Raw genomic sequence first — 25,026 nt, 5'->3', positions numbered from 1 at the left:
ACAGCTGGCATATCAAAGAACCATGTGTGGCTCCCAAGCCATTGAGTAAGTATCACTGACATAGTCCAATTGGTCACAAGATTAACACAGCTTGGTCATTACAGCATGGATTTTGGATTAACTGAATGTAGAAACTGTTTCGGGCTTTCACCATACTTCTTAATGGGAAGGGAAATGATGGGCTGATCATTTAACAAGTAATTCTTCAGGTGATCACATTAACTGCCCTTGGAATGACTCCTGAGCTCTCAGTCAGGTGGCTAGCCGGCACCATTTCTGGCAGCACTGAAAAGGGCTCTTATCATTCTGGTGCAATATTTGGAGTATCGGGAAGTATTTGGAGTAGTTGGTGGGGTTCTGGTTGCCATATCTCAAAAAGTGCTGGAAAAGGCAGAAAGGAGCAACCAAAATGATTAATCTAAGTTCTTCTTTACTCAAATCTTAACTTAGTGTCACAGGATAGAGGGATGAGCACAAATTTAGTTGTTTTTAAAAAGTCATTTGGCAAGTTCTTGGATGATAGGGCCACCTGTGGAATTAGCCATGATGAGTAAATGTGACCTCTGTGTTCAGAGGCCATATTCTGAGTCCTCTGAATACCAGTGCTAGGCCTCTAGCATCTGCATCTAAAGAAAAATAATCTGTTCACAGAAAAAATTAACATGCCAGGGAGAAGAGTAGGTTAGATTAGAGGCCACCACTCTTAGCCACTGCACCCTTCTCCCTGGCATGTTCATTTTTTCTGTGAACAGATTTTTTTTTTGTATGCAGGAGGATTCAGTCCTGTGGGGCCCCATGCCATTGGCAAGGCTATAACTCAGGCACCCTGCAGGAACCCTGCAGGAATTAGGACTAAATCGACTTTCCCTTGTACCCCAACAAGATTCCCTCACCTTCTCATTACCAATGTTAGCTCTTTGCCCCAATAAAGCATTGCTGTCTCCCTGTTTCTTGGTTACCCATGCCCTAGTTTCTCCTCTTTCTTTCAGACACTTTTGCTAGCAAAGCTGCCGCCGTCCAAGACGTGTATGCAGACGCTTCCATTGGCAACGTCACAGGCAGTAATGCCGTCAACGTCTTCTTGGGCATCGGACTGGCGTGGTCAGTGGCCGCCATCTACTGGGCTTCCAAGGGACAGGAGTTCCAGGTGCCTGCAGGCAGCCTCGCCTTCTCTGTGACACTGTTCACCATCTTTGCTTTTGTCTGCATCAGCGTCCTGCTGTACCGAAGACGGCCTCACCTTGGAGGAGAACTTGGAGGCCCCAAAGGGTGCAGACTTGCCACAACTTTGCTCTTTGTGAGCCTGTGGCTCCTGTACATTTTGTTTGCCACCCTGGAAGCCTATTGCTACATCAGAGGATTCTAAGCCGTGAAGAAGCTGATCAAATTGGAAGGGAGGGCTCTCCTTCCTCCGTTACCTCATTCAGACACCAGTCTTCAAAAGTGTCGTCAAAAAAGAAGCGACAGCTATCAGTCAAGATTCCATAGCTGCCCAGGTGGTAGAAGAACTGGGCTTTACGAAGGGCAAAACTATCACAAAAACAAAGTTTAAGATAACTAAGATGAAGCCAACAACATAATCCCAGCCACTGATCCTATCCAGTCAAATCCAAAACTTCAGCAACATTCAGAGTTCCTGTTTGTTTCAGTTGCTGCTGATCTCAACTTTGTTCCTTCCTCTGCCTTACTAAATGTTGTGATTCAGATGGAAAGCAATTTTAATATATATTTGAGGGTGAGATTCTTAGAGCCAAAACAGATAAGATGCTGAAAATCTGTAGATAGAATCTTCCTTGGTTTGTTCCAACCTAATCAGCAGGTCCAGGCAGCTGCTTCAAAGATTAAGGAACTATTTTATTTAACCTTTTCTTCTAAAATACTTCTTCCGCAATTTAAAATGCTCCTCCAAAGGTGCAGTTTACTCTGTGCAGGGGGAGAGACTGGTCCAGGTGCTTGCACCTGTATTTCCCTTCATGCAGAGTAAATTGCTGCTTCGGATAGGCATTTTAGGTATCCAGAAGGGATGAGTGGGAAAGGTTAGGCGCCTTCTTCCCCCGTCTTCAGGGCAGCCACTATATAGTCATCCGGTTTGGACCTGGGTTGGCCTGTTTCCCTTTGCAGTCTTCAGAAAGGCTGGGAAATGAGCAGCCCATCCAAACTGCAAGCCAGAATCAGTGCTGGAGACAAATATGCTACTTTCTTTTTTTTACATTGCATAAACAGTGTCTGTCAAGAGACTTGCTCTTTTTTTTTACTTTGTTTTAGAGTTATAGTGTACGACTGTTGTGTCTTAAACACAAAGACAATACACAGAGAGAGACACATTTCTGCAGGAAAAAATACAGTGGATGACTGGAGCATGTAGCAATCCAATCACTTGCCTGGGCTACTAAAATTTAAGAAAACCAAGAAAACAGGAAAAAAGACCTCTAACAATATTGTATCTAACTTGTATATTTTGAATATTCCAACTTTCTTTGTGTAATGAACTTACTTAAACCTTTTTTCACTGCAGAGAACAACAAAAAATAAGTCATTTATAAAAGGTAAATAAACCTACACAAGCGGGAGGGGGGGGGGAGGCCTGCAGTGTGGAAAACAGGAGCCAGGAAAAACCAGCACAAGTTTCTTTTTATAATCATGATTGGAAGTTTGTCTGTCTATGAAAAGGAAGGAAATTGTTTCTTTTTAAAGTGACTTTATGTAAATAATTTGCTGTTCTCACATTTTTTGGTGCATATAAGAAAACTTTGAGGTGTTCCGTACCACTCAAAGTCTTCTAAGCATTATCTTCCTGGGTTTACTTTGTTCTTTAAAACACTCCTGAAGCAGGAAAGGATTCTGGGCAATTCTTCTTGACTAGGTATGCCAGATGGCATCAGGGACATATCTGGCTCTCTTAACAAACCATTCATGAAAGGAAGCCTTCCCTGTGACTCAGAGGCCTGGCGCCTTGGCCATAGGGAGGCTGTGTGACTTTGACGTGGCTTCCCATCATCACCTGAAGCATCTGGGAGGTCATTTGGTAAGCTTACATTTGCCAGATGACTTCCTCACCTCTTGTAAGGAAGAGTATGATGATGACACACCTGGGGTTGCTGTAGTGCGCTGGCATCTTATATACTAAGCAAACTGAACACCAATCCCCCTTGGGTCATTTGGGTTTCTTTTATTCCTAAAGAAAGCACTGGTAATGTTTTTTTTTTCAGCTCGTGTGATATTTCCTATTCAACTAGCCTGGGTGACATCTCTGATTTTCTTTTCACACCTATTTTCAGAGGGCCAGCACTTTGCCGTCTCTGTTCATTTAGGAGGGGTGGTCTTAACTTCCCTCATCCTGCATTCTGTAATGAACATTCTAAGAAAGCACCTTTTTTTCATTTCCTTGGATTGTTTTTTAAAGAAAAAAATTAAAATGAAAAAATATATATATAAATGAATTATAGCGACAGCTGCATACTGAAGTTCTGGGTTGGTACTAAATAAAAGCTATACTTATATCTATATACACATATATATATATACATATTTCTTAAATGCAAGAGTAGAAAGGTTTATGCTTTATTTTTAAAGTGGAAGACATTTTCTTCTGTCCAAAAATACTTAGGTGCTCTACAGGAATGTCTTCTTCATAAATGCCAACCTTATTAAAGGGGTGTGGGAGGATTGAAGGCGAGTAGACAAGGGAAACCAGCAGTATCCATGCAATGCATATAATTTTATGAGTGGATCATTGAAAAGTAGGACATGTGCATATATGGAAGTTTGTGGCTGAATGCCTGTATGTGGAGCATGGAAAAACCAGCAGTGGCCAAAAAAGGATGCGTTACTGAACGTGGACATGAAGATACAAGATGGTCTAAGAAACGTAGGACAATGAATGACAATTATCCTTACCTGGAAAAAATGATTTATTTTCATATAAAACCATTCAGAAGTTTCATATATGTTACACCCCATTTATGGGTCTTTATCACATATAGATATATTTGTGTGTCTGTGTGTGTGTGCGTGTGTTCAGAAAGGTAAGAAAGAAATGAGAGGACTTTGTTCTCTTTCACCATAAGATCTGGGAGCAGGAAGAATTCTTATCTCTGGAAACTAGTAAAAGGTGAACATCTGATGGCTTTCATTATGGTTCTGATTTAGGCAGTCCCCATAATGAGATGAATGAAATAGAGAATACAATCTACTGGGAAGGTCTCCTGCAGAAGCCCATTGAAGTGCATTGGAGCATGCTGGCAGATATGCCACAAATTAGAAGAGGGATTCCTTCTTTTGGAAATGCTGTTTCCCCAAGTACAGCCATCCCATCTTCAGTGGGAGGTTTGGTATCATGCGATTTCATCTATTCTGTTCTTTCTGCGATATATGTTATTATTATTATACCTACTTTCAGGAAGAAAGGGGTGGTGGAATGCAGATTAAATATCTTGATCCCTGTCCTACAGTGTCCTGCACAACACCACTCTTTATAAAGCAAGAAGCCAGATATTATCAGCTCTTCTGGATTTAAAAAAACACACATACACAACATATCCCCAAGTTACCACTATTGACTTTCAGTCCTGTTACTTCACAACCATTTGATGTGCTAATGCTTTGGTACACATTACCTTTGTTTCCTGAATTCTGTTCATATGTATGTATGTTTGGGTTTTTCTGTCATATTTGTATCTCAACCTTTCCCAAAAGAGGTCAGGACAATTTAAATGAGATCTCATTGTATCCTCACAATAGCCCTGTAAGGTTGGCATAGAATGAGCAGCAGTGGTTTGCAAGGATCTCACATGGTAGAAAAATGCTGCGTAACACCAAAGCCATGAATTCAATCCTATGGAAGCTGTCACCTCACTTATTTTATCGCTGAACTTTCTTGGATTCTGTTCCTAATTCCACAAGACTCACAAAAGCAGCCTTTCTTGGGGTTCAAATCATCAAATAGGTAATAATGTATTAGGTGAGCTCTTATTTGACCAGGTTAGCTTCCTAGTTAAGAAACCTAACCTGGGTACAAGGGAAATGCCGATTGTGTTTGCTCGTTCAGCAGCATCACAGTATTTTCAACTGTTTATCTCTTTAAGATTGCCTTGTTGGGGAGCGGTGGACTGTATGCCATTACTTGTGTCATAGTTGTTTTGCTGCCCTTAACATGCACTGAGAAGAAAAAGTTCTGGGCCAACAATGTCAGTGGAGTGTCTCTTCATTTTATTTTAAGTCATTAAATACAAGAGAAGTCAATTAAAAATCTGCGTTGCCTTTTTGATGGAGTAGATCTCTGATTTCTATAAGTTTGCATAGAATCATTTTGGCTTGCCTTTCATTATCTTTGCCCTTCCCCTTGATTACATTTTGCTGGAAGAAGATAGAACTGCCAGTTGTAGCCTCTAGATAAAAGCTACCCCCTTCTTCCTGCTGTACACTTGCTCGAACACCATGTGTCCTGTTCTGGCTACATTGTGACCTGGGGAGGCACTGGAGACAACCTGAGAGCAATCTTAGGGCACATGCAGCCGGGGCTTTGTCAGTCCTCGAAAGATAAGGTGTAACAGCACTGCCAGGATACAGGTGGATTAAACTCTTCTATCCCCTTTAATCCACACCACCCCTCAGCTGTGAGAAGCTTAAACCAATGCTGGGGAGCTCCGGGTTTCCCTTTGTCAGAGTCTTTTCAGTTTTGAGCCTCAGGGTTGACCCGGGAGGCTAGGAGCAAGGTCAGCTCCCAGTAGAAACTGCCCAGGCCATTTATTTCCTTACTCCACGTATAGTACCCTTTTTTCTTAACAGAGGCCCAAAACAGCTTATGTCATTTTCTCGTCCATTTTATCCTCACAACCATTTCGCAAGGTAGCTTTAGGCTGAGAGTGTGGGTCTTGCCCAAGTCATCCAGTAAAGTTTCAAGGTCGAGTAGAGATCTGAGCTGGTCTCCCAAATCCTAGTCTGACACGCCAGCCACTACGCATGGGCTCTGTAAAGGACGTCACTTTAACAAAGGGCTCAAGTTGTGGTCCACGTATTATGGAGGCCCCCTGTGTCCAGTGTAGCATTACTCGTTTTCCATGCATTCTAACGGAATAGTACAGTACTGTGCTCTTGGCATTCCACACATGTGTTCTCACACAGCCCTATGGCAGTCCTAGTTCCTACCCTATAAAGCTGTCACCACTGCCCACTTATTGAAAGCTAGTCAAATAAATAGTGAGCAAATCAGTCAGCCTCTGATGATACAAAAATATCAAAGTGTTACCATTTTGGTGTCAACAAAACCAAAGACAACATAAACTATAAAAGATAAGCAGGAGAGAGAGAGAGAGAGAGCCCAGATGCTTTAATTCATAGAATAATAGAATCATAGAGTTGGAAGGGGCCATACAGGCCATCTAGTCCAACCCCCTGCTCAACGCAGGATTAGCCCTAAGCATCCTAAAGCATCCAAGAAAAGTGTGTATCCAACCTTTGCTTGAAGACTTCCAGTGAGGGAGAGCTCACCACCTCCTTAGGCAGCCTATTCCACTGCTGAACTACTCTGACTGTGAAATTTTTTTTCCTGATATCTAGCCTATATCGTTGTACTTGAAGTTTAAACCCATTACTACGTGTCCTCTCCTCTGCAGCCAACAGAAACAGCATCCTGCCCTCCTCCAAGTGACAACCTTTCAAATACTTAAAGAGGGCTATCATGTCCCCTCTCAACCTCCTTTTCTCCAAGCTGAACATTCCCAAGTCCCTCAACCTATCTTCATAGGGCTTGGTCCCTTGGCCCCAGATCATCTTCGTCGCTCTCCTCTGTACCCTTTCAATTTTATCGATGTCCTTCTTGAAGTGAGGCCTCCAGAACTGCACACAGTACTCCAAGTGTGGTCTGACCAGTGCCGTATACAATGGGACTATGACATCTTGTGATTTTGATGTGATGCCCCTGTTGATACAGCCCAAAATGGCATTCGCCTTTTTTACCGCTGCATCACACTGCCTGTTCATGTTTACTTTACAATCCACAAGTACCCCAAGGTCTCGTTCACACTCAGTGTTACCTAGAAGCGTATCCCCCATCATTTTTCTGACCCAGATGCAGAACTTTACACTTATCTTTATTAAATTGCATCTTGTTCTCATTTGCCCATTTTTCCATTGTGTTCAAATCTCGTTGAACTCTGTCTCTATCTTCCGGAGTATTTGCCAGTCCTCCCAATTTGGTGTCATCTGCAAACTTGATGAGTAGTCCCTCCACCCCCTCATCTAGATCATTAATAAATATGTTAGAAAGTACCAGGCCGAGCACCGAGCCCTGAGGTACCCCGCTACTCACACCCCTCCAGTCTGATGAAACACCATTGACAACAACTCTTTGAGTGCGATTCTCTAACCAATTCCCTATCCACCTATCTGAAAATCCAGATTGTAGTCACAGTACAACTCATTTGCCAATGTCAATGTACAGACAACTGAGTAAAAACATCAATTTAGAAATCAGAAGGACCACTGAAAGCACAGTTCATGTTCTTCAACTTTTTTTTCTGACTGCTTCCTCAGTGGTGTTGCCCCCTGACCTTCAGCTATTGTTTTCAGAACAGAAGAGGAACCATGATGGATCAGACCAAAGACTCCTGCTGTGGCCCACCCAAGACACCACCACCCAGACAGCCTCCGGGGATGGCGGTATATAAATATAAATAAATAAATAAATAAATAAATAAATAAATAAATAAATAAATAAATAAATAAATAAGTAGGGCATCTGTGGGCTGCATCCATGGTTCCTTGCTGCTCCCATGCTCCATCCTCTGAGACTCACTTCCTCAGCAATAATCTTTGTTGTTCTGGTGCCAGGAGATGATGTCATCAGCCTGAAATTCTAGGGCCCAAGAGAAAGGTGATGAGGTCCATACCCAGCTGTTGCAACTACCTACTTCCCTGGGTCCAGTCTTGAGAGTTCTGGCCAGAGGCTGCCTGAGGTAGGGGGAAGATGGGTGAGCTCTGCTCAGTCCTTGCAGCATTGAGGAAGTCCTGGCTTTGCTATAGGCACCTCAACAGAGGACAGGAACAGGTGCTAACCATGGTAGAGACAATGCTGCTTCTGCAGCACAATCGTAAGCGTATTTATTTGGAAATAAGTATCAATGTGCGGCAAAACTCTCTTTCTTTGTTCCCACTGATGGAACTAGATTGTCACCTAAAGCTGCTTGCAGTAGACACATTATTCCTGTTCTTGATTTGTCTGAAGGCACTGAGGATTTAACTGCAAATGTTCTGTGACCTATTAAAGCTCTTTCAGATATTCCAAAGCCTCTATCATATTTCATTAAATCATGGATTACAGTACAGAAGGAAAGGTTCTTTTAACTAAGGAGTCTCATGTTGTATGCCCAATCTGTTCATACCAAGGGAGAATAGGTCACCCTCCCACCAGTTTTTTGCAAGATGGAGTACTTCCCTGTTGATTATTTCTGGCATCCGTGTGACATTTGACACCATCACCCATGTTATCCTTTTGGCAAGACAGGCTGAGTGGGAAAGGGGGGGGGGGGGTTCAGTGGTTCCACTCTTACTTGACAGGCCAATTCCATGAGGTGGTGCTGAGGGACTGGTTAGCCCTATGACATTTATGCTGCAGTTTCTTGTCCTCCATGCTGTTTAGCATTTATGTGAAACTACTGGATTCGATCATGACGAATTGGGAATAAGGGGGCACCAGTATGCAGATGACACTGAGCTCTACTTCACCTTAAGAGCTGAGTTAGTTGAGGCTGTGGGAGCCCTAAACAGGTACCTGGAGATTGTAATGGGACGGATGAGGGCCAATAAACTAAAGCACAGTCCAGACTAGGCTGAGTGGCTGCTGGTCAATGACAAAGCTGTTGAAGGACTGAGAAATCAGCCTGTCCTACAGGGGGTTCCCTGAAGGAGCAGGCTCACAACTTGGAGGTACTGCTGGATCCTGGCCTATAGCTGGAGGTCCAGACTCCAGAACTCTTCTGCGACATGTAGCATATTTTCTCAGCTTCAGATGATGTCAGCAATGACTATTCCTCCAAAAGCATGCTTTAGATACAGTGATCCATGCTCTGATTTCTGGGGTTGCCAGGCGCCACTACGCTGTCGGTGTGTGTATGTGGGTGAGCTTTGGGAGCTCCTCCCCCAAGCACTTACTAATACAAAAAAAGAGTATATGATGTGCTGACATCACCTGGAACTGATGCCTTCATGGTGGATACCTGGGAACAATGCTCTGGCTTTTAGGGAAACTCTATGGGAAAAAATTGGCCTCAAACCATACAGTTTTGCCCAAAATCCAGATTGTCACTCCCTGACAACCCTGGCATGGTGATGTCACTTCCAGGTGACATCAGCATGTTGGGACATTTTTCCTGGTCGTGGTGAGTGCAAGGGGGAAGTGCAGGGGGGAGCATCCAGAAGGGAAGATTGCCACAAAAGTGGTTGCTTTGGAGGGGAATTTCTCACACTTTCTGAAACACCCAGAATGAGAGAAGCCACAGCAAAGTGGGGGCCTGGCCTCTCTATCTGATTACATACATGTTACAGATTACTGTAGTGTGTTTTATGTGGTCTGTTTCTGCATTTGATATTTTGTTTTTATTACTTTTATTTTGTAAGCCACCTCAGGCAGGTTCCTGGAAAGGCAACAAACATTTCCTCAATAAATAAATAACACTCTGGCCTGTTTGTAAGAATAGTTTGCTCCTAGGATATGAAGAAATATGGGGCATGCATAACATACACAAGCTAAGACAGATCCATGACTGAATACGTGTGCAAACATTAGCTGGGATTCCCTTTTCTCCAGTATCCTTCCTGTAAGTAAGAAAAGCTGAGCAATCAGGCCTCCCTTAAAACAGTCCAGCAGCCTAATCCCAGGTGTAGCTGTATGACCTTAATTGCTCCACCAGCCGAAAAGCTGAAATGCAAGCAGGAACTGGAGTCTTGGGCTGCAGGCTGCAGCTCCCACCCTCCCTCATCCTTCTTCCTAGGCAGCATTCTAGCTGGCAGCATCCGTTCACTTTTGCTCCTCACTTGAAATAGTGTTCCCCTTTCTTCCAACGCACAAGGAGCTTACTTGAGTTAATTTAATTAGGAAATGTTATAGTTCAGCTCAGAGCTAACCTTTTTTTACTATATTAACCAGCTTAAAAAGAAGCCACCGTCTTTTTTCCTTCGGCACACCCAGGCTGCAGTAGAAAAGCTCACCTGCTGGCAGCCACTTTTCACTACTGATAGGCCAAATTGCCAGGTGGGTAGAAAGCATTTTAATTCCAAGGACCGGCCGTTTCCCCACCTGCTGCCAAGGCTTGCAGTGCAGCAATAGGCTTGTCGCTACGGCCGTTTGCACCCAGCAGAAGGCTGTGTTAAGTATTGAGTGCTTCCTTTTGCAAAGCTAGGGGGAAAGTCAATGTTTGGGATAGGACTAGAATCAAACTGTTGGCTCCATGGGTAAGTTGGCACTTTCTGCATATGTACTATGGCTTCTGAAGCGAGTGCTCCGTTAATGACTGCGCAACAAGCAGAAATTGGAAAGGTGACATATTTCCCATTACTGCATTCCCATGACTGCTGGAAAAGGCCGAAATGTATTCAATTGTAATTTTAAAACTTAGACGCTATTGAATTTTCCTGTCAAGATACAATGAAAAAGAGTTATTTTATCCGTCATCTCCATTTTTAATCTTTCCCACTTTCCCATTCTACAGCAGCCTTCTCTAGAAGCTGTGCTTTTATAATTTTATTCAGTTTAAGGTAAAGGAAGATGGGGTAGGGGGAGTCAGTATAAAATGGAAAAGGGGGGAAGGGAGCGAGGGAATGTGCATTTTAGTCAGACAATCTCATCCTTAACATAGAATTAGAGGGGATACTTATTAAATTGGCAGATGATACTAAACTGGGAGGGGTAGCAAACACAACTGAAGACAGCAACAGAATACAGGATGATCTTGATAGGCTCGAGAAGTGGGCCAAACTGAATAAAATGAAGTTCAAGAGGGACAAATGTAAAGTTCTGCATTTAGGTAGGAAAAACCAAATACACCAATATAAGATGGGGGAGACTTGTCTTGGCAGTAGCATGTGCAAAAAGGATCTAGGAGTCTTAGTAGACCATACATTGAACATGAGTCAGCAGTGTGACTCAGTGGCTAAAAAGGCACTGACGGAGAGGCTGATTCTGTGAAGGCAAAGGGGTGGCAGGTTACAGTAGATGAGCAATTGGGATGTGAGTGTCCTGCAGAGTGCAGGGGGTTGGACTAGATGACTGATGAGGTCCCTTCCAACTCTACGATTCTATGAATTTGCTGGCAATTCAATATCAGTATTTATTTGTTTGTTTATTTATTGGTATTTCAAGAAGCAATCCCAGCCTTGCTGAAACTTCTCCAGTGACTCCTTACAAAGCAGTGCTTATTGTTGCAGAACATCTTGTGGCAGCCTCCTCAAATGGATGTGAATACAGGTGGGACGTCTATAGTCCCACCCAAGGGAACGCACCAGAAGAAGAGTTGGTTCTTATATGCCGCTTTTCTCTACCCAAAAGAGTCTCAAAGCAGCTTACATTTGCATTCCCTTTCTTCTCCCCTCAACAGACACCCTGTGAGGTGGGTGAGGCTGAGAGAGCCCTTCTTGGACAGTACAGCTTTATCAGCCCAAGGTCACCTAGCTGGCTGCATGTGGGAGAGCATGGATTCAAACCCAGCTCGCCAAATTAGAAGTCTGCACTGCCCCAAGGCCAAAAGTAGTGGTTGCATTGCCCCCAGGGGCCCAGCCAGCAGCCACAACACCGCCCCAGACTTTGGCTGCAGCCACACTGCCCCCAGGGCCCCAGCCAGCACCTGCACAGCCAGCAGGGGCCAAGGCAGTGGTGAAGGTGACCCAAGGGTAAGAAGGTAAACAAGAAGGGGGAGGGGGAAGAAAAGGGATTGTGTGTGTGTGTGTGTGTGTTTGTGTGTTTGCTCGGGAGGTAGGTAAGTTGGGTAAACCACAGATAAGGGGGAAATTGGAGGGAAGGGGGGAAGGGAGTCTCTGTGTGTGTGTCTGTCTCTGTGTGTGTGTTTGCAAGGGAGGGTGGGAGCCCTGACCAATTAGCTCCAGAGCAGATATGTGTTCCACACACCCTCTGAGAGTCAGACTATCGGCAGAATTTTTTTTTAGTCAGAATGACCCACATCACAGCTCCAGAATTTGGTAGGAGGGGTCAACTCTGTTGAACAAATATTCCAGAGGGACTATGAGAACACACTAAGTACCAATCTCTCACTTTAGACATCACTACCCTCCTCCACTCACAAGAACTCACAGATTTTTGTCAGGATATGTACTATACCGAATACCTTTGCCAGGCAGTTCATACACCGTGTTGTTCAAGGTGACATGCACGTAGGCCTTTCCCTGTAGGGCTTGATTCCCCATTAGGATTCCCAGCCATCCGGTTCGAACCAGACAGTCTGGCATTTGGTCTTTAAATTTGGGAAATAAATTGAGAAAGACTGGACATATAAATGGCCAGCATTTTCCAATTAACTAAATTTTGTTATGACTATGTCTGTGCACCTCACTCTCTCACTCACTGTGAGCAGAAAAACATTTCTCCGGGGGGGGGGGAAGCATGGAGGGGAACAACTCACTCTGTTTTGCACCTTGACCCCTCCTTGAAACCATCTGGCAACTCTATTCATTAAGTGGTTGGAATTAATCTCATGTCTTTGAGAAAGTTTGCTTTCTCATTGTAAAACATATTGACTTTCAAGTTATTAATGACTAGTAATCAAGCCCTCTGTAATCTAAATACAGCGGGCGCTAGACCAGGGAGCCCCGGGCAGTCACGCTCCGCGTGGCTGCTGGGGGCTCCCTTTGTCGGGGGCCTGACGCGGTGAGAGGCGCTTCGCTCCTCTCACCGCGTCAGGCCGTTGGGCAGGGAGCCCCCAGCAGCCGCACTCCGGTTCCCTTTGTGGGCAGCCTGACATGGCGAGAAGCTCTTTGCGCCTCTCACCGCATCAGGCCGCCATCAAGGGAGCAACAGCGAGCCGCGCAGCTTCCTTGTCAGCAGGCTGGGGATCGGCCGGGCCAATTGGCAGGCACTTTGCGCCTGCCGATTGGCCCGGCCGATGGTCTGTCCGGAGGAAGGGGCCAATCAGGCCCCTTCCTCATCACGGACAAAGCAATCCCCCCAAGGGCTTAACGAATTATTTAGTCTGCGGCGCCCGCAGCGCTGCGGGCGTGTTAAGGATGTTCACTTTTCTCACACACATAGGGGCATTTAGAAAACTAGTTCTTCTCTAGTAGATCCAAGTTTAACATATCAACATACAACAGTTGTTGACCAAGATGTTAAGAGTCCATTTAGGATGACATAATGAAGAGTGAATTTTGAGTGTAAGATGTATAGCACTCTAGAATCCTCAGATGATAATAGTAGTACAATATAATTGGTCAGGCATGCCTAACTAAACTTTATTGCTTTCCATAGTATTTAGTCCTCCTAGCTAATTTAGCTGAATCAGGGACAAAATATACATTATCTGGAGAGCAAGCTTGGTATAGTGATTAGGAGTGTGGACTTCTAATCTGGCAAGCCAGGCTTAATTCCCTGCTCCCTCACATGCAGCCAGCTGGGTGACCTTGGGCTCACCACAGCATTGAGAAAGCTGTTCGGACCGAGCAGGAATATCAGGGCTCTCTCGGCCTCACCTACCTCACAGGGTGTCTGTTGTGGGGAGAGGAAAGGGAAGGAGACTGTAAGCTGCTTTGAGAGTCCTTTGGGTAAAGAAAAACAGCACATAAGAACCAACTCTTTTTCTTCTTCTTCTAACTGGAGAGAAGCATTTCTCCAATTCTATTCAAGTTGAAGTACATCAAGTAGAGAAGGTGAAATAAATGCTGCCATTCCTAAGGGTTCAACTTTTCCTGTTGATGGAAGTACAATCCTGATGTTGGGACTTCAGAGGATGGTGTTTCACTCTCTGCTTCCTCATGCTTGCATCACTGTGACAACAGGGAGTAAATTTATCAAAGCCAAGTGTTAAGACCAATGTAAAATTAAAGTGTGAACAGAACTATGCCTTGGGAGAATTTACTTGTGAAGCAAAAGAGGGGGAAAAAACTTGTCAAACAACTTGAATTTTAAGGACTTCTCTTAAGGCAGAACCACCATAGTTGGGAAGATCGTTTCAGAATCAAAACCAAAGCTTTTAAAGTTATAGATCAAACATTTGGTCCCTCTATTCCAGGAGCCTGATTCCAACAGCGATCAACCAGGTGCTTCTGGGAACCACAGCAGCTTTCCTACTCTACTGCCTACAGCAACTAATAGCATAGTATCTGTGAGCATGAAAGTGCCATTTAACAAGCTTGGCCAATAACCCTTGATAGACCTTGTGAAGAATTTCTGTAGAGTTTTCAGCTGAGCATTTGAAGAGTCCCCTTCTTGCCTGGGTAAACCAGGCAGTCAATTGCTTTCCAGGCTCATCTCAGCCACCTCTTAACAAATGCAAATGGATTTAGCTAAGAGACCGTGAGTGAGTTAAGTTCCCTCCCTCCTACAAACAGGATACAGAGGTTTGGAGGACTTTAGACCAGGGTGTAGTCTGGCTTTTTACCCATTCCCAGTTTGAATAAATCCCATCCGTCTACACTGAATTCAATTTTCATTTTGATTTTGGGCGCTTTAAATTTTCCCTCTGCAACATGCATGATTGATCCGGAGCGACCCTATGTTTCCCCCATGATATCCAGAAGTGGATTTAACCCTCGATATTTGAAAACACAGCTTTTTTCGAATTAACTCACTGCTCTGTGCCTTGGAGCAAAGCAGTCTTCCCTGATTGGCCAGGGTGTCAGTTCAAAGACTTCCTGGTTCCCGGTTGTAAGGCTTGTCTTAAAGTGACTGCGCTCCAGAAGCCCTAACTTATCTCAGCAGAGATTTGCCTCTTGGATTTATTCCCCTCTCCTTTGCTGTCTCCAATCCTCTCTCCCCCCCCCTCCCCACTCATTCAAGAAAAGGAAGAAAGAGGCTCCTGCTGTGCTTGGCTCCCCTCCTCGTTCTGAGCTTCCCCAATCAAGTGCAGAACAATTTCTGTTTCAATTGTGTGTATGTGTGTGTGTGTGTGTGGGGGGGAGTTCTGACCCTCTCAGGAGGCAATTCTAAATAGAGGGCAGGTGATAGCAAAGAGAGGGAAACCTCTGCAGGTGTTGGTAACCCCTTGAAGTGGGCAGAATGGACTAAGGCCTGCAGGCTTAAGCAGGATCATTCCATCAGAGAGCTATGCTCCATTTATTTGTCTAAGGTATTTTTTTAAAAACTAAGCTAGTGCCCACCAGTCCATCTGGTGGGAGTGAATTCCATAGCTTTCCTACTTTCCTAATTAGGTAAGGTATAAAGAAGTACTTCTTTTTTTGAGCCCGACTGTCCTCATGTCCCCCATTAGTCATCTTTTATAAATTTAAAAAAGCTATCTCCATTTCAGCCTTTCCTTATAGAAATGGTGCTCTAACTGCATATTTGGATTTCATATTTCTAATCTTTTTGAACTCTACAATTTGTTTTTGAGACGGGGAAACCCACTCTCACTGCCCTGGAAGAAGGACTCCCCTTGTACTGTTTGATCTGCCAGTTAAAAATCTCTTTCCAAGCCACATTTTCTGTGCCTCCACCTACAGAAACTATGCAGCAGGTGACCGGAAAGGCCCTGGCCCTGGTCAAGGCCAGGCACACATCCCAGGGACCTGGGACCACCAGGGGATTCATACCCACGGAGTCTTGCATGACAACTAATTTATTGTCCTTTAGTTGTCAAACCAAAATGTTCCTCATTACCCATGCCTTTGACCAGTGTGTCATGATTTTAAAGCTATTTTTATGGTTTGCTTCTAACTTCAATGTTGTTTTGTGGGTATTGTTTTAGGTTGTTTAATGTTGTTTTCATGCTAGTTCTTGTTTTAATAGTTATAATTAAATAGTTTCAATAAATAGTATTCCCAAATGTAGTGGCACTAAAGTTCCAATCAAGTACCCAACCATACCAGCAATTATTTATTATTTATTTACAGAATTTATATTCCACCTTCCTGCCCAGTCAGGGCCTCGAAGACAGGTAAAAAAATCAAAGCAGAACATTATACAGCTACCATAAAACCAATCTTAAATGTAAAATATACAAATAAGAGCACAGACCCTGCAATTAAAACATAGGACAGAAAGATTTAATTGAGGGAATACCAGACAAAGCAAAAAAGACTTCATTTTCTGGTGCATTGAAGTGGTGGAAGAGAACGGACAAATATCTCCAGAGGCAGAATTACACAACTTTGATGCCACAACCAAGAAGGCCCCCTACTGGGTTGCTAGACTTAATCTCAGAAGTTGGGGACAGTAGGTTCATAGATAGTTCTTAAAGTATGCTGGACCGAACCATATAGTGCTTTAATGTCTTCACCAGCACCAGAAACAAATTAGGAATCAGTTTAGATGAACCAGAACTGGAGTGATATGATTCCTATGACCTATTCTGGTCAGCATCTTGGCTAGGGCACTCTGTTTCAATTGAAGTTACCAAAAATTTTTCAAGAGCAGCCTCATTTAGAACATAATTTAATTTTCAGCTATCCTAATAATCACAAGTAATGAAGTTTTGCGCCACTATGTCATACTTAGACATACTCAGCTGTCCACCATGACCCCCAAATCCTGTTCCTGGTCAGTCACTAATAGATTAGATTTTATTTGTTTTTAAGTAAAATTATTTTGTTCCAGTTGTGCTGCTCTACCCTTCATTTTACTGTACTTATCTGTTACATTGCTGTCCATTTCCCCAGTTTAGAGAGATCCTTTTGCATCTATCTTCTCCTTCCTGAACAATGTGTTATCATTTGAAGCTTAATCACTTCTAAGCATACCCTCTAATTTCAGAATGAATTAAAAAGTACCAAGCCTGTTACTACAATGTTTATTTTCTTCCATTGTGAAAACTGCCCATTCTTACACATTTAGTGAAGTTAGCAAATATGCCAGATATGCAGGTTAAATGGTACTAGACAGAAATATATCTTATGTTCTTTCTGATTAGGGGGCTGCTTTATTGGGGGTAGTGGCTAATCATATGGGCTGTGAGGCCATATATGTGAGCGCAGCCATGAATTCATAAGGTGTCTTTAGGGAAGTGATTGTGTCCCAGAGTCAATCTTCAATATGGAGACAACTTTATCTTATGAACTCAGTCCCTAGTTTTCTTTCTGACGTCTCAAAGTATGTTAGGTGGTGCCAAATAACATCAACTTTATTTTAATGTCAATATTTCCATTTTTTAACTATGATGTTGGGGTAACATTTTCCAGGTCCAAGAGAAGAAAGATCCTTTGTCATCTTACAAGAAATTAATTTTTACTTGGAATAAACTGTATTTGCATTCCATGCTCTTGATTATGGCAAAAAAAGAATGAATGTTTTAAAAACCTGCTCCTTTTTTATTCAAATCCCTTAATAAAACTGCCTTTCTGATCTGAACAAATACAGGACCCCAAAGTCCTGCAACCTGAATGGGAATCTATACACCCTGGTTCAAATCTAGCAAGCATTAATGACCTGATATAAAAATAATCAAAATTTTACATACAACATTTTGCTATGCCATGCATGTACTGAATCTTAAAATCTCAATTCTCTAGTTTCTAGATTTGGAGGGAGGGTACTTACTATCAATTAATGTAAGCTGAAGTGGAACCATCCTCTATGTTTTTGACTATCGCATTAACTTAGCTAATACAACAGTATACTCTGTGCAAAACTGCAGTTCCCAGCTAGTTGCATTTGATTGGTTCTGTCTTACACAATATTACATTGTTGCAAAAACAGGAGTATCTAAAATTAAATTACCAAATTAAGCCATTAAGCAAACAGCAGAGCCACCTACCGGTAATGCTCATTTACAACAAGAACTTCTGCTGGACTGCTGTATTCAATGCTGCTTGTTTTCTCCATGCAATTATCTATATTAATTTGCTTGCATTATTCTGCTGATGGATCCTGTAACTGTAATTAAGTAAACTGCCAAACAAAAAATAATCTACACTAGCCAGGTTGATGTTGCCCATAAGTGGCTGGCCATATGTTCTAGTGTTTCAAATGGTCACAATACTATGTTCAAATCAAGCTTTAAGAATGGTTTTGCACATTTCAGTTTTCCTGAGAGATTATGCATGAATATTATGTCTGAAAGTCACCCATACAGACATGTCATCTCCATTTGTGAAAGATGAACATATATAGTATATTCATATAAAATAGCACCCAATGTACATGGGCTCGAGCATGCCAAGACCCAGATCAATTTTATTATCCCCTGACATATACTGCCTCTTGCAGAGATCTATGTGAAGCTAGATGGAATTCTCTTCTGCCTGTCTTGGTCAAAATTCGTAGCTCACTCAGAAATTAAGAATCTGCATGGTTGCAATTCACCCAGTATCATCCATGATTTCTTATAATGATAGCATTTCTTTGACACTATGTGAAGGGAATTTCATAAGACAAGTTTAACAAAACATGTCTGTGGCAATTTAAATGACTCATTTATCTAAGGTTCTTTACAAAGAACCCTACCAGTTATATTTTTCCTAAGATATTGAGAATTCTGTATTCTTGCTAACATAGCACTATAGTTCTTTAATTAAAAGCCACAACAAATTAATTTTTTCTTGGATTGCTAAATGTTACTTTTGGTCAATGTACTCTATAATTGGTTGGCGTTCAAAATACAACTGTCTCGCACAGTTCTTAAATACGTTGGTATACAGAAACATTCACTTTTTTGAGATGTAAACTCAGGAAGACAATTGTTGGCATAAACAGTCAGAAAACAGGAGAGAACAGCTAGGAATATACAGTACAGCATAGTGACAGATTCAGGTAGATAGTTTTGTTGGTCTGAAGCAGCCGAACAAAATTTGAGTCCAGTAGCAATGTTTTATTCAAGGTGTAACCTTGACTAAAGTATCATGACTAAAGGTGCTTGCACACCAAGGCTTAGACCCAGAATTAAACTTTGTTGATCTTAAAGGTGCCACCGGACTCAAACTTTGTTCAGCTACTTCAGATGAGCACAGCTACCCACCAGAATCTAGTACAGCATGGTGCCTTTCATCCTGAAAGATATTGATTTGGCGTTTGGTGCCGACAGAATGCTTGGCCAGAGAGCCCATGAGCCAGAGACACCTGATGGAGTAACCATTCAGGTTGCATGATCTTGTTTCTGAAATAAGTAAGCCACAGCACTTCAAAAGGAGCTCTTAAATAACAGGGGAACCCATTGCAGTGTTCACAGGTCAAACTGTAAGGTTCACAGGTCAACCCTGCGCACGAATGTAGAACTCACACATTTCCTTACAAAGTTCTTCATCTCTACAACAGGGTCAGATGGGCAACATCCTCTTTTTACACTATATTCTAAGCAAAGCATTAATACATATACAATACACCCTGGGATTAAAAGGAGATGAAATCTAGAGAATAAAACACGGAGGTACCACATCCGTTGTATGTGACAGGCTTCAGAAGCCAACAATGGGTGCTATTGTTCCATGACACAAATGTTTACTTTACAATGTACATTTGAAGCAATTTGGTACACACTCAAAACAAATATCTAAGCGAGGTTTTGGGGTCAGCCTTAAAGTTCTACCCATTTAGAAGTCTCCCTGCTCTGTACAGAATTTTTAAAAAAATCATTTATTTTTATGATCCAGCTTTCATGTGAAGAATATGGAGGGAGCCAGGCTACACAAGGCTGTATTGTGGAGCAAAGGCAACGGTTGTCATGATATGATTGATATCTTGGGAGTTGTTGAAACTGAGTGAGACTGCCACGCAATGCTGCATTGCCATAGAGAAGTGGTGGCGTACTAATTTTGGGAGTTCCAATCAAGACTTGCATTTGGCTCTGAAGTATTGCTACAGTATTGATTGCTTTGCTGCTTTTAGGAGGACTGCTGGTAGTGAAGGGCACTAAAATAAAGCAATTCACAATCTCCCATCCGTTTGAGATGAGCATCGACTAAGGCAGTCATTCAGCCCCTTGACCACACAAAGGACAGAGTAGCTGTAAAGCTTAAAGGGGGGGGGACATGAGGGGTGCAGGTCAGAAGCAGATCTTCAGCAAGCATTATACCCCTCCACACACGTGGACCATTGCCTAATGATTAATAAGTGTAAGGATAGAGAGGCTAAATGACTGGGCTACTTATTTCAAATGTTGTCCCTGGCATGAACTCACCCACGCAGGCTTTAAGATGGCTGCTCCCCCCCCCCCCCATCCTGCAGTATGAGGGAAATAATACCTGTTTTGGTTGTTGGGAGAAAATATATGTACGTGCACTTTGAACACTTGAAGATGCCACATAAATGCTAAAACGGTATCCAGCCAAGGCGGTAGTCTTTTGAATATGCTAATCTGCCATTAATGGGCACTAATAGGTAACTAACTCTGGACAAGAAACTGTCCCTCATGACTAAACGTGCAACTTATGCAGGCAAATGGTGAGGTTGCAGCTTCAAGGAGGTTCAAGGCATATCTGCTTGCCACACAGTAACTAGCAAGCACAAGGAAGTGACCAAGCTCAAGAAACAGGGCCCCTCAGAACATGTGCAAGTGAAGCGATGGCCCTGAAGTTCCTTTGCTTTGGCTCTTCCTGATTTTGGTCCCCCCCCCTCACAGATCTCACCTCAACAGACAGATGCTTAAACAAAAATACAGGGAAAGAAGGGGGGGGGAGGACCCAGTGTCAGATACAGAACAATAAACAAACCAGAGTCCCCCACTGGGACACTCAAATGGTAACACAAAACCTCTAAATCCAGTGTAGCAAGTAGACAAACAACCTTCACATGGACACACAAAAAAGTTTGGGAAGACGTGAAAAAGACATCTTTGCAAAACTGCCTTATCACCTCCATCTCCAAAGAGCCCATCTTCCTTCCCCTCACTTTCTGCTTCGCAGGTGCTGGAGAAAGGATGCCCGTGAAGCCCGTCTCTTACCACGTATGAATCCCTCAGTAATCCCTCGTGGGAGTCCATGCACAGTAAGATTCAGGAGGAGTGGGACCAGCCGCCTTCTGGCTGGGACATCACCCCAGAACCTACAAGAGCTCCTTCATGTGCTTCAAAGAAAAATTGGAGTACAACGGCAATTTCCTTTTTTTAAAAAAAGATGATAAATCCCACCTCTTCTATCATACTTTCTCTGTGCTTCCTGCTTTCGCACCACCAAGGCACAGTATCAAGAAGTGATATCTTTTAACTACTCCCATTGTATACAGAAGGAGGGAAGGCCCAATCTCATACAGAAGGAGGGTACAGAAGGAGGGTACAGCCCAATCTCATCCAATCAAGAGAAGCTAAGCAAAGTCGGTACTTGGAAGAGAAGCCGCAGAGGCAGGCAATGGCAAACCACCTCTGCTTCTCACTGGCCCTTCAAGCCCCTTGCTCGGGCCATCAAGCGTGTGACTTAACAGCACTTGTTACACACACAGTGTATAAAGCTGCCACCTAACACTTACCCCCCCCCCAACCACTCCCAGCTGAAAATGGTATAAATCACCTGCTATTTGTGGTGTTTATTATTTATTGTATGGCATGTTGAGGCCAGGGCAGCTCTCCCACTAATCCATCAGAGGATCCCCTCCAATATTGAGATCTCTAACATCGAGATCATGGTTAGATCTATTGTATTGGTGCCACCCTCTTCTGAACATTACTCTCTCCACCAGGCTGAACTAAGATCAGAATTGTGACCACTGCCGCTATATGTTATATGTAACTTTTAATTGGGGTTTTTATGGGATTTTATTGTGTTTTAACTATTTATGTTGTAAACCGCCCTGAGACCTATTGGGAGAAGGGCGGTCTAAAAAAATTAAATAATAAAAATAATAATAATGTGTGTCAAGTACCCAGGAAATCCTGAGATTGTCCAGGCAAGAGGTGTTTGGAGGAGGCTTGCCTCTGCATCATCACGCTGCTATTCCCAGGAGGCCACCTTTCCAAGTGCTGGCCAGGGCTGACCCTGCTTAGCTTCTGAGAACTGGTGGGATCGGGCTTGCCTGGGCTATCCAGGTTGGGTGACAATGGAGAACACCCTCTATGGTCATCTGGATGTCTGCTCACTGGGATGTCCCATTTCCAAGAACTATTGCTAGCAGTGCTGCCAAGTCCCCAGATATCAGCAGAAAACGGTGGGGATTCCATGAGGGGTACCTAAATTAACCAAGTCCCATGAAGCTCTTATGGCATAATGTACCTTAACGCAGAGTCTGGACTCCACAGACTACAGAGTCTGATAAAACAGGGCTGCCAATAGCAGACCAGCATTGTATGGTCTCTGTTCCATGACTTATTAGCAGCACTTGCAAGCTGCTCTTCTCCGAGTAAATGGTTCTATCCCATTTCATCTTTGCCACAAACTTGTGAGGCACTCAGAGATCTGAAACTAGCCTAGATTTAATGCTCTGTGAACACTAACTCACACTGTCCACTGTACCACATAGGCCAGAGAATGCATTAGCCTCACACGCCTACAATGTGGCCTATCTTAATGGTACAATCATCTCAGTTTCTTACTCACCTTTTAACAGTTTTGCAATACAGTAAGAGAGGATTCAAAGGTAACCGCACTGGTGCCAGCATGAGGCTAAATTCTGTAAGCTTTATTTATTGAAATATCTATTATCCTGCTTTTCCTTGTGGCTTATGGTGGCTTGCACATTGTAGCTAAAATCTACAGTTGAAAAGTGATAGAATAAAACCTCCAATATCCCCTCCCTCCAAAAGATCCCTGCAGTTTATACCTTATTAAAATATCTGGCAAATAAAATGTCCTTGCAGAGCCTCCAGGTATCTAATGACAACACTGTTCTAATCCTGTCTGGAAGCTCATTTCACAGAGTGGCAGCTACAAGGGAGGCTACCTGAAGTCAGCAGCAGCCAGCAAGGGGGAGCCTGGAGCTGGCATAAGTAGATTTATGGGAGGAAACCAAGCCTTTTCAACCTTTTGACTGTGAGGCAGCCCCTGAAATATTTTTCAGACTTTGAGGAGCCCCAGAGCTGGAGGAGGGAGAAAGAAGGCAGTTTAAGGCAGGAGTAGGCATCCAAATTCTGTCTCCTTTGTCAGGCATGGTAACCGTGCAAGAACACCACCCCCAGGTGAATGGAAGCATCTGGTTACCTGATTTCATGGCAATGCTGGGAGTAGCTTAAGGTCAGCTCCATTAGGGCCGGATATAGGGGAAAGGCCTGGAGAGCTTTCACAGAGTCCTTGGAGTAGATGATCATTAAGTTATGTGGGCTCCAGCGATAAAGGCTATAAAGGACATAACCAGCACCTTGAATAGGATTCAGAATCAATGTTGCTAGTTTAAGATGGGCAAGGTAGGACACTAATCAGTCTGCTACATTCTGAGCCTGCTGCTGTTTCAGGGTTGTCTTTAAGGGCAGCCCAACCTAGTGCTCATTACAGTGATTCAGCCATGTAGACAGTTGTTCAGTAAAACAGGCCATTTTTTTAAACAATTGCCGTGAGAGCAGGAAAGTGAGGAGTGAATGCTTGTTTTGAATTTCAGCCTCCTGTGTGCCACATCACAGTCCTAGGAAGGGACAAAACAGTCACATTCAGGTCAGCACAAGACCACTGTACAATTTACATAAGTTTATATACAGTATATGAAACGTCTCTTTCTTTGAGTCTGGGCAATCCCAAACATTTTAATGATCAGTAGCTGTCCCGTTTACTTTCCAAGATGTAATGTTGGCCTTAAACAGAAATTCTTCTCCAAGCTAGTAGATAATGGCATTGAACGAGACCTGTCTCCACCCTGCTTCAATTCAGAAGAAAGTGCAAAGGTTGTTGTGGCCACTTCTGCTACACTGGATGTTGCCAGTCCCACACGAGGGATTTCTGGAGGCAGCGTGTCCTGACCTTCCGCGGGCGGGTCCATTTGGTTGTGTCACGTTTCCCATCGGCTCTTAGACAAGACGACCTACTGCAGTTTTGAAAAGGCAAGGAGAACATCATCAACGGTTGCAGGGAGGGGAGAAGGAAGAGGTGAGAACTCCAAGGAAAATCACGTTGGTTTTAATGTACAGAGTACAAGTGAGTTTCCTAATTAAAAGATTAGTTATTCCTCTTCCTAATATTCTCATAGTATGAAATGTGCCTGTCAAAAAGTATAGGTGGTGAGCTAATCTTGATTGCATACAAGTATAGACTCTGCAGTATGGGTTGGCCACTATCAAAGTTATTACACATTTTTTAAATTATTATTGCATGGGCCAAAATGGCTGCTTAAAACAACATTCTACTTTATGGATACCTGATTCCAGTTAAGAAAGAGAGAGATTGTCTTCCGGATTAAAATAACCTAGGAAAAGAGTGATTATGCAATGACCCAGTGACCCAGTTTAATATATTTTGTGAACCTCCACAAATTTAGCACAACCACTGTCATAGTAAAGAATATTAAACAATTTCATTTTTGTCTTAGCTTACAAAGGGAACTGTGAGTCTCCAATGAGTTTGGGTCGATATCTGGACCTTACTTGTTTTTTTTTTTTTTCATATGAGGCAAACCTACATTATTTGTTGCTTCTTCCAAGAATACAAGTGTTGTTGCCTAACACTTACAGCACTCAAACTGGGATTTGCCAGCAGCCAGCATCAAAGGCTGGTACGTTTAGGTCTTTAAGATCAGGACCTGAGTTGGTTTCCCCCTCCCTTTTGTAACATCTGCCTGATGAAGGGTTCTACAGAACTCTTTTTCTTCGAACTAACTCCAGGACATTAGTTGTGATGTTAGGGTAGCTAGTTGGAGAGCTGTCCAGTGTAATAGCCTCACAATGTGGAGATGATTGTCAAGAAAAAAGGAGGAGGAAGAGGAGAGATGGGTTGCAGATGCTACTTACTGAAAGGATTAACACCTTGTCTTTTTCCATGGGGAAAAGCTCCAATGCTGCCTGCAAGAAATAAGGAGTATTCTTATAT

At 43.1% G+C, this 25,026-nt stretch overlaps 2 protein-coding genes across 7 annotated transcripts in view; one reads left to right on the top strand and one right to left on the bottom strand.

Annotated features, from left to right (window-relative positions):
• The window catches only part of SLC8A3 (solute carrier family 8 member A3), a 205,768-nt gene extending 199,538 nt beyond the window's left edge, over window positions 1-6,230 (top strand). For 2 of the 5 annotated variants that reach the window (XM_077322621.1, XM_077322618.1), the window contains exon 8: window positions 990-6,227. In XM_077322621.1, coding sequence (XP_077178736.1) covers window positions 990-1,366 — 377 coding nt within the window. In that variant the 3' untranslated portion in view covers window positions 1,367-6,227. Of the gene's footprint in view, window positions 1-989 lie in introns of all 5 variants that reach the window. The other 3 variants (XM_077322620.1, XM_077322619.1, XM_077322622.1) reach the window with 3 other exon arrangements.
• Window positions 6,231-16,020: 9,790 nt separating this feature from the next.
• The window catches only part of SMOC1 (SPARC related modular calcium binding 1), a 117,943-nt gene continuing 108,937 nt past the window's right edge, over window positions 16,021-25,026 (bottom strand). For both annotated transcript variants that reach the window (XM_077322616.1, XM_077322617.1), the window contains exons 12-13: window positions 24,948-24,998; window positions 16,021-24,028 (exon numbers count right to left, since the gene is read on the bottom strand). In XM_077322616.1, the coding sequence (XP_077178731.1) occupies window positions 24,012-24,028; window positions 24,948-24,998 (68 nt within the window). In that variant the 3' untranslated portion in view covers window positions 16,021-24,011. The remainder of the gene's footprint in view (window positions 24,029-24,947; window positions 24,999-25,026) is intronic.

Source organism: Paroedura picta, chromosome 2 (genome assembly GCF_049243985.1).
Source record: "Paroedura picta isolate Pp20150507F chromosome 2, Ppicta_v3.0, whole genome shotgun sequence".
NCBI classification, from domain to species: Eukaryota; Metazoa; Chordata; class Lepidosauria; order Squamata; family Gekkonidae; genus Paroedura; species Paroedura picta.
Note: the sequence above shows the minus strand (reverse complement) of the source record. Positions and strands in the feature narration are given on the sequence as shown.